Source organism: Episyrphus balteatus, chromosome 1 (assembly GCF_945859705.1).
Source record: "Episyrphus balteatus chromosome 1, idEpiBalt1.1, whole genome shotgun sequence".
NCBI classification, from domain to species: domain Eukaryota; kingdom Metazoa; phylum Arthropoda; class Insecta; order Diptera; family Syrphidae; genus Episyrphus; species Episyrphus balteatus.
Window position 1 is genome coordinate 74,558,042 of NC_079134.1, and position 17,622 is coordinate 74,575,663.

General features: G+C 31.9%; 1 protein-coding gene across 5 annotated transcripts in view; it reads left to right on the plus strand.

Annotated features, from left to right (window-relative positions):
* LOC129905198 (nitric oxide synthase) overlaps positions 1-17,622 on the plus strand; it is an 822,682-nt gene that overhangs the window by 550,063 nt on the left and 254,997 nt on the right. For all 5 annotated transcript variants that reach the window (XM_055980616.1, XM_055980618.1, XM_055980617.1 and 2 more), the window contains 3 exons: positions 3,190-3,364; positions 3,443-3,624; positions 3,680-3,889. In XM_055980616.1, coding sequence (XP_055836591.1) covers positions 3,190-3,364; positions 3,443-3,624; positions 3,680-3,889 — 567 coding nt within the window. The remainder of the gene's footprint in view (positions 1-3,189; positions 3,365-3,442; positions 3,625-3,679; positions 3,890-17,622) is intronic.

Sequence of the window (17,622 nt, forward strand, 5' to 3'; positions counted from 1 at the left end):
GGTTACCCTAATGAAATTTGGTAAAAACATTGATTTTGTGATAGAAAGCAAGAATAAAGAGTTTTCATAAAAAAAAATTTAGGTGAAAGGGTGTTTTTTTCGAAGAGACAGTAAAATGTGCAATTGGTTCCAAAAAGCCAATGATTCATTTCATTTATGGTTTTGATGACAAATTAAACATTTATAGATGAGTTCTTACACGTTGTACGCGAATCATTACTCAAGTATATTACTCAAGTATTACACACTTTTTCAAATATTCCCATACTTTCTTTACTTCTAAAAAAAAAACATTTCACAAAAAAAAAAATTATAGACTTACATTATTCGTAATTCCCGTGGGAAAGAGAACATATTTAATGAATTTTGTAATTTATACCATTGATTTTATCGGACTTATCGCGGATTTTTCCCTATTTCCCAAAATACACCCTTTAACCTAAAAAATTTGTATTTGACTGTTCGGATTCTTGGTTTCTGTTATAAATGAAAAAATTTTACCAATTTTTATATAAGTAACAACTTTTTCCTAGTTTTTGTGGTAATTATTCCGAATTTCATCATTTCTTAAAAAACAACACCCTTTCACTCGAGATAATTTATTAAACTTTATAGATTCTTAATTCTTATACCAACCAAAACACTCATACCAAGTTTTAAAAATTAATAAAATTTAAATCAGCTGTTATGATACCTTCCTCATACACACCTTTACCCATCAAAAAAACACCCTTTCACCAAAAATAATTTTAAGAACTTTATGAATCCTTTGTCCCTGCTTTATCTAAAACCTTCATCCCGAATTTTATCAGTGTAGCATGTTTTTCACATGGGTTTCGGTTATATTTTACTTGTTGAAGACAAAAAACAAGCACCCTTGTTTTTAATCGGCAATAACTTTTCTCAGACAATCGTATTTTTATGTCATTAGATTCAGCATCAAAAAATTCAGCAAATAAAAAATGTGTCATATGATAATATTCGACAAACAATTTTTTCAGTATATTTTTGACCTTCACCTCCTCCCTCTTGTCCGCGAAAAAACACCCTTCCATCCAACTTTTTTTTATATACTTTTTTGTACTTGGTTCTTATCCCAAAAGCAAACTTTTTACCAATTTTCTTGAGTGTAGCAATTTTTTTTTTATTTCTTGATTTTATGTACTATTTAACCTGGGGTGGAATCGGCTAAAATGATATTTGAGTATCATATTTTTTACTATCAAATTTGATAGTTAACTATTTTCCATCTTTTTGAGATCATTTTTAATTTTGGTTTACTTGGTATCACTTGGGTTCGACATCTGTCAAACGTCAGAAAATTTCAAAATAACCGATGCAAAGTTTCAGTTTCTCACTTCCATAGCTACAATAATTGGGAAGACAATTATTAAAAACGTAAGTTAATATTTTTTAAAACACTTAAAGTAATAATTTATAACTTCAATATCTACCTAGCAAATAAAACTCGAAAAGGATCTTACAAAGTAAGCTTACAAAGAATCCCACAAAATATTGTATAAACTTTCAATTCAGATGACAGACCCAAAATGTGTAATTTACTCAAAAAAGTATGTATCTTATGTTATTCGAAAATTTTGTACGAGTCTATTAAAAACACGAAATATTATTTTGAAATTATTTTTTTTGTGTACAAAGGTATGATTGCTTTAGGTCGGGGAGGTAAAATATAATTTAATTTGTTCCTCAATTCGACTCTTCTATTTTCTATATCATATTAATTTGATTTATTTTAATTTTGTAGGCTTAAAATAATTGCACAGGTACAAAAATATTCATTTTTCCCAAACAAAGTAAAAGCACCACGAAAACCAAGAAAAAAATATGCTACAAATGTTTAATTGTATGAAATTGACACCTAAATAGGTGGCAGCTGAAAAAGTCAAAAAAATATGATAGTCACTTTTGACTATCATCTTACACAGACAAATTTTCTTGAATTTAACAGTCAACTATCAAAAATCAGCTTACACGATTCCACCCCTGTGGTGCGTTCTTTTATTCGACAATGTTAACTATTGTTAACAATAGTTAACTTTCATCGTTCCTAAATGAGAAAAAAGTTACAAAGTGTAACATCATGACGTCACAACATCGTTCCTAAATCCAGTGTTGAAGTGTCAAATAGTTACATTTTGTTACTTTTTTCAACTCAGCTCCTGGACTTGAGTTTCAATGTTAATCTGTCAAACACAACTAAATGGGGAAGAGAGGGGATGATGTGAGAAGAGAATTTCTTGTTTGTTTCCGTATTTGAAATTATTGAATGCATATTTTTGTTTCAATTTGCTTAGAATTCAATTAAAAAGAATTATTTCAGTACGAAATAAATTTTTTCTTGTTTATTCATTCATAAAATTAATCTCAAACATTTTTCTTTTGACAGATCAACAAAATGTAACATTTAGTCGTTCCTAAATCAAAGTTGACATTTTGTAACAAAATCTAACAAAAACAAATACAACGATTTTTTTGACATAACAACAAGTTAACATTGTTCAATAAAAGAACGGACCACTGAGGTGCGTTCTTTTTCTAACAATAGTCAACGATCGTTGTTATGTCAAAAATTATTGTTGAAGTGTCATTGTTAGAAATCGTTGAATTTTTTACAAATCATTTAGGAAGATTTATTGTTAGAGATTGTTAGACTGTCAAACCACCAGCTAATTTTTTTTTGAGAATACTTTTATTTCCATTATTATAGCAAAAAATTTTGTTTTTTATTCAAAATAAATTATCTATCATCAAAAAATTACAAAACTCCCTTTTTATTTTCATTTTTTCCTCTTATTTCAAAAGAAAAAAAATCTTTGTGTTCGTTTTGTAAACAAAACATCCACTTTGACACATCAACAATCTCATGAATGTTCAACTTATATCATGGAGGTGAGTTGGAAATAGTTACGATTTGTAACTATTTGACACTTCAAAACGAGTTTAGGAACGATGTTCATCTGTCAAATAGTTACAAATCGTAACTATTTTGAAGTTAAGGAACGACAAAAGTTAACGATAGTTAACAATAGTTAACTATTGTTAGAAAAAAAACGCACCTCTGTAGGTACTAAATTCTTTAGAGTTTTCCATTACAAAATTTTTCCGCACGATAATGATTTCAAATTTATTTATTAGGCACATAATTGTGTAAAATTCTTTTATTTGCAGTTTCAAATGGTTTGCTGAATTAAACCTGAGGTGGTATTCCCTTCCTGCCGTTTCTAGCATGCTTTTTGATTGTGGTGGAGTACAATTTACAGCAACCGCTTTTAGCGGGTGGTATATGTCAACAGAAATAGGCTGTAGAAACTTATGTGACACCAATCGGCGCAATATACTTGAGGTACAGTTACCATTTCAAAATGCTAAACATTGATAATTTAAAAATAAAAAAATGTATCTGTTTTTATATATTTTGTAGAAGGTCGCTTTAAAAATGGGACTAGATACACGAACTTCTTCATCTCTGTGGAAAGATAAGGCATTAGTGGAAGTTAATATTGCAGTTCTTCACTCATTTCAAAGTAGAAATATAACAATCGTAGATCATCACACCGCAAGTGAAAGTTTTATGAAACATTTTGATAACGAATTAAAGATAAGGTAATTACCTTAATTTAAATGAAATATTCAAAGAATCCATTATCTTTGTTTTAAGAAATGGATGTCCTTCTGACTGGATATGGATAGTTCCGCCTTTATCTGGTTCAATCACTCCCGTTTTTCATCAAGAAATGGCACTTTATCATTTGAGACCTTCTTTTGAATATCAGGATGCAGCTTGGAAAACCCACGTCTGGAAAAAGGAAAATTATCAAGGAAAATCTAAGAAGCCGAGAAAAAAATTCAACTTTAAGCAAATAGCAAGGTTGGTTAACAATTTCATATCTATACATATAGATGTAATTTATTATTTTTTTTTTTTTTATTTTAAACAAATAGGCCTTTTGTATAAAATCGATGCTCGCGACATCTAAAAAATATTCTGGTACATAGTATTCTTGAGCCCAGATAAGCTCAACAACACGCGAAGTTAGTTTTGGAATTAAATAAATTAAAGGTAGTTTCAAAATACCTACAATCTTTTTGGCGTTGCCATTTTTGGAAAATATCCTTTTCACACCGAATCAAAATTTGGATTTCAAGCGAAAATTTCACCGAAATCTACTAAATTTTTTTTATAATATCCTCAAAAGTCAATTGGTTTTGTTAGCACACACACTGTTAAAACTTATTTAAGAGTTGTCGTGTGTTGTTTAATTTGATAGGTAGTTTTTTTTCTGTTTCGTGATAACTAAGCTCAAAAGCTTAGTAAAATGAGAAATTTGTATAACAAATGCATGGGACTTTTGGGAATTGATTCTTCTAGATCAGTGTTTTTCAAAGTGTGGGTCGCGACCCCCTGGGGAGTTCGTAAGGGGGTCGCGGCCGCAAGCCAAATATTAATACAAAAAATAACGCTAAAAAAAAAAAACAAAACACAGAACATTTCTTAGTGTGACAAATGTGTTTGTATATGTTTTAATAAATGTTGAATTGATCTTTGATATTTTAACGATAAATAGTTTTCCAAGTTAAGTTTGTGCACACACACTATTATGTGGATGTTTTTTGTTTCGTTTGCGACGGCAAATAATGTCCATGGAATTGAAAGTTGACTTTATTTGTGGTTGAAATTTATTTTCATGGTTTGTTGTGAGTTTGGCTTCAATTTTTTTTGCTTTGGTAGGGCAGGTAAGGTAATGAAGGAGTTATTTAGTGTGGCTGATGAAGGAGGGTAAGGTATTGAAGGATTTATTTTGCGTGGATGGTGAGGGCAGGTAAATTAAAATTATTTATTATAAAAAAAGGATATATATAGTATACAAAGTATATGTATCTACTATAGTTACGTACCATTTACCTACCTAAATGTCCACTTTACATGATCTCGCAAATAGATAGAAAAAAAGAAAAAAAAAAAAATATCGCACCCAAATTCGAAAAGATCCTCATAGCCCGATCATCCTAGACAAAATTTCACTATATATCAAAGTTAATTTAAGTACAAAATTTTTTGATGCAGTTAGGTTTTGGTAGAGGAGAATTTAAAACCACAGTTTTACACCATAATTTGATATGGCGTATCCCCGAAAATGACCCCTGACCCCTAGGTAGTACGGAAAAAGTGATTTCAGTCGAATTTAATAAAATTTTAGTATGTTGTAGTTCATGTGAAGCTCATTACAACTCTCTATGGATGTCCCCCCTTGCCCCAAGTATACCCCCTCCTTACCCCCTTTTATACCCCATTTTTACCCTTTTAATGGGTTGAGTACGATAACTTAGGCGCCCAGAATTGATAACGGTTTTTGAAGAGGAGTTCAATTCAATAATTTTTCTATACAAGGATTGATCTATATACCCCCCACCGCCCCCGTTTAGGTGGGAGGGGCAATTTTGTAAAAGAAAATATTTAAATTAAAAAATTATCAAAAAACAACGGCAACACTTACGGCTATGAATGATACCATTTTCAAAAGCCAGAACTGCACACTTTAAGTTAATTTATAAATCAAGTTTTAATGAATTGTTTTTAAAATAATAGATTTTTAAGTCAAAATATTGGAAAAAAGTTTTTAAAAAACACTGAACACTGAAAAATCGATTTCAAAAACAATTCATTAAAATAACTTGTTTTATAAATTAAAATCAAGTGTGCAGTTCTGACTTTTGAAAATGGTATCATTCATAGCTGTAAGTGTTGCCGTTGTTTTTTAATAATTTTTTAATTTAAATATTTTTTTTTACAAAATTGCCCCTCCCATCTAAACGGGGCGGTGGGGGGTAAATAGATCAATCCTTGTATAGAAAAATTATTGAATTGAACTCCTCTTCAAAAAACCGTTATCAATTCTGGGCGCCTAAGTTATCGTACTCAACCCATTAAAAGGGTAAAAATGGGGTAAAAAAGGGGGCTAACGAGGGGGTATACTTGGGGCAAGGGGGTTGCATCCTTAGAGAGTTGTAATGAGCTTCACATGAACTACAACATACTAAAATTATATTAAATTCGACTGAAATCACTTTTTCCGTACTACCTAGGGGTCAGGGGTCATTTTCGGGGATACGCCATATCAAATTTTGGTGTAAAACTGTGGTTATATATTCTCCTCTACCAAAGAAACCTAACTGTATCAAAAAATTTTGTACTTAAATTAACTTTGATAAAATTTCTAGATTGATCGGGCAATCACATATTGGTATCTAACTTACATAAAATGCAACAAAAAAGAAATTGCACAGGTGTCTACTTTATAAATATGAATAGCTTGATATCTACCTACCGATAATGAAAAAAAAATACCAAAACGGTAAATAAACTTCATCATCATCCTGCTTCAAGTAACCGCCCACACCATTCCCTTACAAAACTTATTTTTCTCCCATTATTTTTTACTATTCTTGAATTCCGTTTTATAGAATAACATATCGCTCACTCTTTCGCACTCATGAAAGATCACTTCTTTAATGTTGCGAAGGATTTCTCTGTTGCGATTATCTCTGCAATAATTTGAGGGTTAAAATAATTTTTACACGATTTGTTCAAGAAAAATCGCATTTAAACTTAAATTATATTATTAGTTGCTATTTTTGTCGTTGTCAATTTATATGAGCTCATAATTGAGAAAAAAATATAAATCCTTGGTAGGTCGTAGGTATCAGAGATCGAAATGAGTATGTTCGAACCTGTTCGAATAATTTCAATTTTTTAAAATGATCGTTCGTGCTCGATCGTTTTCTCTCTATACTCGTAAATCATCTTACTCGTCATAAACAAAAATACTCACAAACAAAACCTATATACTCGATCCTCAATACCCACGAACAAAATTACTCGTAAACAGATCGACTGTTTATAAACACTAGGCTTTACTCGAAATAATCGAAAGTGATCGAAGTGTTCGAACGTGATCAAAAAATCATGAACAGTTTGAACAATGAAAACAACCACTTCCAATTTCTAGGTCCTATAGGTACCTGTTGCATATTTTTTTTTATTTAGATTTTGAGGGTTGGTTGTTTGCGGTACAACTGCAATTAAAGCAGATTATTTTAATTTTACAATTGTGGTTTTAGAAAGGGATTTACAATGACTGAGTAAATAAAAAAGTAATTAGTCGTTAGGTAACAATACAAATGGGGTAGTGGGGAGTGCCCAGTTAATTTGTGCAGGTCGGTGCGTAGTAGAAACGAATCCCTAAAAAATATGCAATAATGCGATTTGGGATGATTGTTTTTAAAACAAATTACTATTTTTTCGGCAGGTATATTGGGGAAATTACAAATCAGCATGAACGGGTTAAAGGGAAAGTTATGAATGAAATATTTTAGTTCAAAAGCTGATTTTTTGCGAGAACAATATTTAAATAGAACCTAATCTTCTGAGTTCATATAAAAAAGTAATAGTTTTATAAAAAACAATGAAAGAACAAAGTATTAGCTTAAATCTTAATAATAATATATTTTCTATTTGTGACAAAAGAAACTGTCGAAGTAAGGTATGGGTAGGGTTGCCAGATATATTTTGACGAAACTAGTAATTGAGATGCAAAATCCCGGACTTTCCCGGACAAACAAGGACAAAAAAGAGTACAAAACTAGGACAAACGAACGCTTAGTTGAAATAAAAAAAGAGAAAACGGAAAAATCCCTCCCTGGTTCCCGTACCAAAGTTTTTTTTCTTATTTTTTTCACAAATAATAGAACCTTGAGACAAAGTTTGGCATTTCCTGTCGTATACTTAGAGCCATTTGCTGAATCGAAACTAAAGCATTTAAGTTCTACATAAATCCCTATGTGACAGTTTACGCGGAGGAAAAAGAAGAGAATAAGAATTTATGTTCAAAATGGCCCTTAGTATATGAGTATTATACTAAACTTTTGAGCTAATATTACAAAAAATTAATAAAATGCTAAAGTCGTTTTAGTTAGTTACTTAGTTAAGAAACAGTCTTTTTTCGACTTAACAACTAACTTACTTAAATGGCTTTAGCATTTTCCTAAATCGTGTTTTACAATAATTGTTAATTAAGTTACTAATAAAACTGGAAAAGTAAATCTTCTCACGAAAATTTGTTTACATATTGTATGCAGGACAATTACAATTGTTTTCTTTCAGGTTTCAGTGCTAATTTTGTAGCTCTTAAAGTTACATGAAAAAATCGGAAGACTCCCAAAAATACCGTTATTTTAAACTAAATATAAAAAAAAATGTGTTGATTAGATAATTCACTAAGCAGTAGCTCATACGCAGTTTTGATTATATTGGAACAGATTATAAAACAAATTGACCATATAATAAACCAAATTAAATACGCCTAGCTTTTAATGAACTCTGTTCGTTCTTCGAACAAGCATACAAGTAGTGAGATATTAAAAGCTTGAAAAGAGTACAATCCCGGACAATTAATAGAAACTATCCCGGACGTCCCCCACACACCAAAAAAAGAGTACATGTCTGGGAAAACCCGGACGGATGGCAACCCTAGGTATGGGGGACTTTTGGCGAAATAAAAAATCAAAATGGTGATACTATACCAAACTTTGTAGCATGCAGATCGTGCAAAGAAGTGATGAAAAATTTTAAAACAACGACGAACCTTTTGAGGCACAGATGTTTTAAAGAAACCTTGCCAAATATAAACAAAGAAGTGATTGTTTCGATGCACACAGGCGGATTTCCCAAAATTCCTGGCCAAAACCTCAAAAATAAAGTAAGCCATGACGGTCGACGTGGCATATTTTTCTAATGTCATTGGCCTGTTACACCCAACGATGATTTGCATAAAATTTTTAACTCATATTTTAATTAACCCCTTCGGGTAGGGGAAAAGAAAAAATATACCCGAGGTAGGCATGCCTGTCGTAAGAGGCGACTAAAATCCACCCTCCGTATACTGAGAATGACGTATACAAAAATATGGAATGAGTAAAACAGAAAGATATTGTACCCCAGGTGGCAATTCAGATTTTCTGGAAAATCGGCTCTAAGGATTCTGGGGAGAGCCAATTATCCCAATTCGAGTCCAGCGAAGTGCATAAATTGCAACGGAAGCCACCCGGCAAGTTATAGAGGCTGTGAAGTAGCTAAGGAGCTACAAAAACGCCGAGAAAAAATTCATGCCCAAAGAAAACCCACAAAGAACGAAACTTCTAAGACCCCGAAAAGGGTAAATACAACAAAACCCGCCACTGGTAAAGAAAATCAAACGCCAACAACATCAAACACGTCTCCAAAGAAACGTAATGGAAACTCATACGCTGAAATGGCGGCTTCACCCGTAATCAAAAATAATTCCAAACCTGTCGCATTCTCTCAATGCTTGGCTATAATTTTGTCAAAATTTGAGGATCAGTTAAAACTTAACAAATTTATGTCTGAAAGGCTTTCTAAACTCGAAGATTTTATTTTATTTTTATATTCAAAATATAAATGATGGAAAAGCTTAAAATTATAACATGGAACGCCAACGGATTATGACAAAGACTTGGAGAATTAGAAATGGTTATGCGGGAAAAAGATATTGACATTTGTCTGATATCAGAAACCCATGTTAAAAAAGAATCAAATTTCAATATAAATGGTTTTCTAGATTACCACGCAATTCATCCGTCGAACATAGCAAGAGGCGGAGCATCATTATACATAAAAGATTGTGTTAAACACTCGACAGGTCTTAAGCTTGAGCTTGAATCGATGCAACTTATAAGTATGCAAGTTGAAACTAAGCATGATGTACTTAATATCTCATCTATATACTGCCCTCCGCGGTACAAAATTGATAAAAATGAATTTTCAAACTTGCTAAAATTACTTACACCAACTTTAATTATCGGCGGCGACTTTAATGCAAAGCATACGTTTTGGGGTTCTAGATGTATATCTCAAAAAGGCCGAGCGTTATACGAAGCCGGTATGGAGAACAATTGTGACTTTCATTCTACTGGGAAACCAACTTATTGGCCGGCAGATACCTCCAAAATACCTGACCTGATTGATTACTTTATAGTCAGGGGAATACCGTCAAATCGAATTAAAATAACGGAATGCTTTGATCTTTTTTCAGACCACTCTCCCGTTATACTCACAATCAGCGAAAGTCTTGTTACAGTTGAAATGCCACCTAGACTAACAAACGGTAAAACTTACTGGGGAGGCTTTAAGAAAGATATTGAGGATAATGTTAAATTAAGGGTATTACTACAGACACCTCTTGAGCTTGAGAAAGCGGTAGATAATTTTGTGCATGTTGTTCAAAAAGCCGCATGGAACAATACCCCTTGCCAAAGAGAAATTTCAGGGTACAAAGATGCTAAATATCCATAAGAGATAAAAGACGTACTTAAAGAAAAGCGAAAAGCGCGTAAAAAATGGCAACAAACTCGTGCTCCTCAACACAAATCTAATTCAAATCGCTTAAGTAATTTGCTTAAAAAAATGATATCAGATTTCAAGAACCGCGAAGCTAAAAATTACCTTGAAAATTTGACGGCAGGTAAAGAATCTAACTACTCTTTATGGAAAGCTATAAAAGCCACGAAAAAACCTAAGCTTCCAGCACCTCCGATTATGAAAGACCAAAATGCATGGGCAAGAAGCGACAAAGAGAAAGCAAACGTTTTCGCTGATTACCTAGAGGACACATTATAACCATTCAATGGGCAAGCATTGAATGATAGTATAAATATAAATATGAATTTAACGTCAAGTGAAAGCTTTATCACAAGAAATGTTACATTCGCCGAATTAAACAAAGAATTTAAGAAGCTAAAGTCAAAAAAAGCACCCGGATACGACTTAATTACAGCGGAAATTATTAAAATGCTCCCACGGAAAGGTTTAATAAATCTCCTCTATATAATGAATGCCACTTTAAGGTTAGATTACATTCCAAATCAATGGAAAGTCGCAGAAGTAATAATGGTCTTGAAACCATCACACGAAAAGAAATCAGGTTTTTGAGAGAATATTTTTGCAGCGACTTCAGCCAATAATAGAAGAATAAGGTCTTATACCTGAACACCAGTTCGGTTTTAGAAACAAGCACACGACGATAGATCAAGTGCATAGAATCACCGATGTCATTGAGAGAGCTCTCGAAGAAAAGAAAATTTGTTCAGCCGTCTTTTTAGATGTATCTCAAGCTTTTGACAAAGTATGGCACGAGGGCCTCAAATTCAAGCTAAGACAAGTCCTACCTGAAGGACTCTTTACCATTCTTAGAGAATATCTAGAGAACAGAATTTTCCGCGTCAGACACGGAAATGATTACTCAGACTTTAGGGAAATAGTGGCTGGGGTACCACAAGGTAGTGTTTTAGGTCCTATTTTGTACCTTCTATTCACACGCGATATACCTCAAACAGAAAACACAATTTTAGCTACTTTTGCTGATGATACCGCAATACTTGCAGTAGGCAAAACAATCAACGAGTCGACAAGTAAATTGCAAAATGCCCTTAACAATGTCAATGAATGGACAAAAACGTGGCGAATAGCGCTTAACGAATTTAAGTCAGTCCACGTGGACTTTACATATAAGAAAATAAATAGACTACCTGTTTTTATTAATACTACTCAAGTCCCATTTGCAAATGAGGCAAAATATCTCGGGATGACTCTCGACGCGAAATTAAAATGGAAAGCGCATGTTAAAAATAAATGTGATCAATTAAATATGAAATTGAGAGAAATGTACAGGTTGCTACGACAACATTCTAGACTAAGTATCGAAAACAAATTATTAGTTTACAAGCAGGTACTAAAGCCTGTCTGGACATACGGTATTCAACTCTGGGGTTGTACACGCGATACAAATTTAAATAGATTACAAACTTTTGAAAATAAATTATTAAGATCATTTGTGAATGCGCCGTGGTATATAAGAAACGAAGATCTTCACAGGGATCTTGGAATCCCCACGGTTCGCGAAGAAATAAAAACGTTTGCCCAAAAACATCGAAAACGGTTAGTCGAACATACTAATAGAACAATACTAGAAATTCTCGACGAGACAAACTTAGTACGACGTTAGCGAAGGACTAAACCTTCCGATTTGGTACAGTGAAATTTTTCAATTTAATTCCTTTATTTCGAAATATCGGCATTGATTAATATAAATTTAAATGTTTTAGAAATTTTATTTGTTTAGCTTCCTTTAAAATATTTTTTTGATAACAAAAATTTAAACCATTACTTAAATGATTTAATTTAAAACAAAAGTTATTTATTTATTTTAAAATATCATCAGTAGGAACTTTCATCGGAAAGTTACCTACAACACGTAACTTAACTTCGAGAAAGATAAATTGCTAGATAAGTTCCATCTGAACTTAGTTGCAATCGGGAGTAGGAGGTGGTTTTAGTGGTTAAGAGTCCCACATATCTATGAGCACGCGTTTTCCGGTCCTAATAGAATCTTTTGAAGATTTCAACACCTACCCACGGACAAAAAAAAAATATTTTAATTGTTAAAAATTGAAACAAAGTTTACCTTGAAGAAAAACAATTCATCGTGGTTTATTCCTTGTTGTGCTTTTTAATTCCAAATATTAAGCCGGGAAAGTTTTTGACCTATTTTGAATCATGGATTATGCACCTGGGGATATTTGTCTATGTGTTTTCAGTGAAGTTTGTGTTAATTTCTCAAGTGTTTAATAAAAAAAAGAAAAAAACGTATTTCTTCGCAGAGTCTAAAAAGAAAACCATTTCATAAGACTTAAAAGTATCAGATCCAGTAACATCGAACTACGTTGTTAGACTTATATAAATTGTACACATATAAGCTTTATATATATGCCAAATTAAGTTGCCACAAAGCACTACTCTGCGAATTATACACATAAATATTGATTTGAATATAACAAAAAAACAAATTTCCTTGATTTTAATTTTGTTTTCAAGTTTACTTTTTGTATTATTTCAAGGTTTATCTTCTGAAAATGTGGTTATATACCGTAAAAACTTAAGACGAATCCATATGTAACAGATATTTTAAGAAAATATACAAAAAAATATCCAAAATCAAACGAATATCCCAAAGAATTGAAGTATTTATTAGATAATGTATGTTTATACAAAAAAATAATGGAATAATGTTTACCTTTTGTTTTTTAATTGAAAATAATTGTTTTTTATGAATAAATTATGTTGTACTTAGTATTTCCTTACTTTTTTTTACCTAGAAAAGTGATTTATTAGTTTTGGCCACAAATTTAAAGAAATCCGCCTGTGTGCGATGGCCGATAAGAAAGCAGTTTTTGATGTGTCCGTGAAGCTGTGTATTGAAGATATTAGACCGTTTTCTACTGTAGAAGGCCCTGGCATTTTTTAAAGAGTGTATAAAAATCGGTGCTAAATACGGAGAACATGTTAACGTGAAAGACATGCTTCCCACTGGAACAACCATAAGCAACAATGTACAAAATATTAAAGACAAATTAGTGGAAATAGTCAAAACAGAACTCGGTTTTATTAAAAACTTTTCGGCAACAACAGATTTGTGGACTGACATTTTGGAAAATTCAGAAAATTTAAGTGATTTAAAATACAAAGTAAAACATTATTTAGTGAATTTGTTTCATCCCGAAATTAAAATGTCATTCAAAAGTGCGACATTTTTTTTTATCCCCCGTGCAATAAAATGCAATTATTGTCCCCAACTGAAAAGACTGATATATATGATTACATAAAGTCAATAGTTCCTGCTACTGCTGCGGCATCTGAAGATATTTTGGACGAACAACCAACAACTAGTTCCAGGGCCAGTTATATTTTCTCGGATTTTATGAATGAAAATACAACAACGAGTGTGAACTCTATTGATATTGAAATAGAAAGATACATTCAGTTTAATTCGAAAGGCCCTGTGGATATTCTTCAATGGTGGTGTGAAAATAAAGGCCAATTCAAAAACCTATATGAAGCACATAAAATCTTGAATCGTATTCCCGCAACATTAGCAGCATCAGAACTAGCATTTCACAGGCTGGAAATATAATTACAGAAAAACGATCGAAGTTGAACCCAGAAACTGTAAATATTGATGATTGCGAATTCAAACTTAAAGATAAATCCAATTTAAATATTGTTTTTTTTTTTATAAACAACAGTGTCATAATTTTTAACTTAATTTAATTTATTCAATTTTTTGTATTAACTAGCATTAAGCTTTATTTAATTTTTCTTTTTTTTCTGTATTTAATTTAATTTTATTCTAATATGTTTTTCTTCATTTCATTATCTAGTCAAATTAATTCATTTAAATAAAACAAATGTAGCTTGCTTTTGTGTACCAAACTGATTCTCTTTTATTTATTCTACAAGAAAAAACACCCTCGAACACTATGAACATTTCCTTTCCAGTTCGAGTAATTTCGATCACATTGATCATAAACATTTTGTTCACGATCATTTTACTCGATTTTACTCGAACAGAAAAATGATCGTTTGAAATGTAGGATTACTTACGAGTCATCATACTCCTAAACAGGAAAGCTCGAACATATTTGAGTTGTGTTGATTCTGTTCGAGATCGTTTTTTTCGAGTAAGTACTTGATGTTCGTAAGCAATACTCGACTCGTTTTGTTCTCTGTAGGTCAGGCATGTCAAGCTTGCGGCCCGCGGGCCGCATGCGGCCCATAATGCATAACTCTGCGGCCCAGTCCATATTTTTAATAATTTTTAGTTTAAGTATATAATATAGATTTTGTGCTCCCAGCTTTCGACATACCTACATGCACCTCCTTTTTTTTCAACAAATAAATAAGTATGGAACATGTACTTAAAAACAAAATTATAAACATTATAAAATCTCGGGGCGTAAATCAGGGGAAGTTCTGTGATTTCTTAAAGTGAATTAGAAAGCGAATATTCTGATTTAACCTACCAAACGGCTTAGGCTTTGATGATAAAAACATTAACATCAGCATGCAATAGTCAAAAGCAATCCACAAAAAAATCTAAACTTTAATATTGAATATGAAAAAAGGCTTGCAGAATTATGTCTTTGAAAGACAAGTTCTCTTGATTTTCTTCCCTTTTTTCCTGTTAAATGTACCTGTCGATGCGAGCTGTTATTTAAGTCATTAAGAGGAATGAGTTACCTTTAAGATCCAGCCTAACTAACCTTGGTCTTCGGATAAACATGGTAAATGGAATACATTAATATTATCATTCTTCCTGTTTTTTTTTTTATAAATTTGTTTTATAAACATTTTAGTTTCATAACATTGAGTTTGACATGCCTGCTGTAGGTATTCATTTGCAGAAATTGTAAGTTTTTTTTCTTTTCCTTGTTGGTGTTTGTATCAACATTCATTACCAAATCTCGCTCTCTCCCATTAAGTTTCTTCTTTCTAAAAATCAACCCTCTCTTTTCTAATACCTATATCAAAGAAGTTGCTAAATATGTTGCTTAAAGTGCCATGATCAAAATCTGGAGAAATGTAAAGCGAAATTTATTTGTAAAAATTATCGTGAAGAAGAGACACTATCCTTATCAAAATAATAATAAAAAATGCAAAAATACAGTACAATAAAATGATCCAGCTAAGTTATTGTCCTACTTCTTGTATACAAATCTGTCATAGAAATTTTACTGTAAAATTAATCATCAATTTTCAATGGAACCAGCCATTATCTATGCAGTTTTGGAAAATAGGCTATCACAAACAAACTAGGTTGTCACAAACGATTTCTTTAGTAAATTCTATTAGTTTAAATAATTTCGAATGGAATGAGAAAAAATTTAGACCAGCCATTACAAGATTTTGGAAAATAGGCTATCACAAACAATCTAGGTTATCACAAACGATTTCTTTAGTAAATTCTATTAGTTTAAACAATTTCGAATGGAATGAGTAAAAATTTAGACCAGCCATTGCAAGATTTTGGAAAATAGGCTATCACAAACAAGCTAGGTTGTCACAAACGATTTCTTTGGTAAATTGAGTAAAAATTTAGATCAGCCATTACAAGATTTAAGAAAATAGGCTATCACAAACAAACTAGGTTGTCACAAACGATTTCTTTAGTAAATTCTATTAGTTTAAACAATTGAGTAAAAATTTAGACCAGCCATTACAAGATTTTGGAAAATAGGCTATCACAAACAAACTAGATTGTCACAAACGATTTCCTTAGTAAATTCTAATAGTTTAAACAATTACAAATTTTTTTCAAATAGGCTATCACAAACAATTTGTTTAACCGCAAACGATTTTGTTAGTAAATTCGAAACATGTTAACAATTTTCAATAGAATGAAGTTAAACATTAGATAATGTTTACCCATAAGAGTTTAGATGAAAATGGTAGTCGCAGACTTATTTTGATTTAGGTATAAATTAAAAATTCAAACTCCATTTCCCATCATTGAAGTAGAAACAACATTACTTTATGCTTACAATCAATCTTGTATACTTGTATACATTTGCAACATGTTGCTCACCTCAAAGTATAAAAAACTCACCTCAGCATCATGAATCCTATGCGTAGCTCCGCCCATATTGATAAACAAAATGAAAGTGTGGTGAAATTAGTTTTTCTCGAAAACTAAGTTGTCACAAACTATTTTATTGATATATTCGGGAGTCACAAACGATTTCTAATCGAATGAGTATAAAAAGCCCATACTATTTCAGTTTTGAAAAAAAAAAATGGCTAACTGGTACTTTTTTTTAATTTGTTAAAAATAACTTAAAAACTAGCGAGCCACAAAACTTTTTATTGCTGTCACAAACAGTCACAAACGAATCACAAACGAATGGCATAAAAAAAATTCAAAAAGTTGATTTTTTAAAAATTAAAATGGCTATCTGGGAGCATCTGGTACCTGCTAAATCAGGTATCTAACAACTTTTGCGAAATTTTGTGCTTTTCCTTATCTACACAGCAGCAGTGGCGTAGATAGGGGGGGGATCAAGGGGATATATCCCCCCCCATTGGGATCGATAATTGTGCAGTATAAACAGTGATGAATAAATAAGTTGAAGAAGCGCACTTTGAAAAAAACGCTATGGATTTCGAGTTCTTGATTAGCTTAAAGGTTATAAATATGGTTTACCAACTTTCGTTGCCATTAAGTCGGTGTTTCAAAGAGTGAATTTAGACTTGGTCCAAGCAATTGAGCTCGCTAAAGATTTAAGGGATCAACTAAAAATTAAACGGGCAGAAGACGACTCATTTTCGAAAGTTTTTTGTATATGGGAAAAATTAGCTGAAATCCTTGATATAGGCGTTAAACATAAGAGAATAGTGAAGCGACAAAAGAATCTTTCGAACCCTTCGGTTCAAAGTACAGTAAAGAATATTTTCGTGTTACTGTTTTCAATCTTTTTCTCGATTTCTATGTAATGGGCCTTGGAGAAAAATGTGCAAACCATGAAAACACACTAGAAGGGTTTCCGGTTCTTTCTAAGGATTCTTCGTCTGAAATAGTAAAAGCAGCTAAAAAATTTAATGAAACTGTTGAGTTTTACCAAAAACTAGACCACATAAAATAGAACAAAAACAATAAGATTTCCTTATAGTTTTCATCCAAGAAGGAAATATTATTT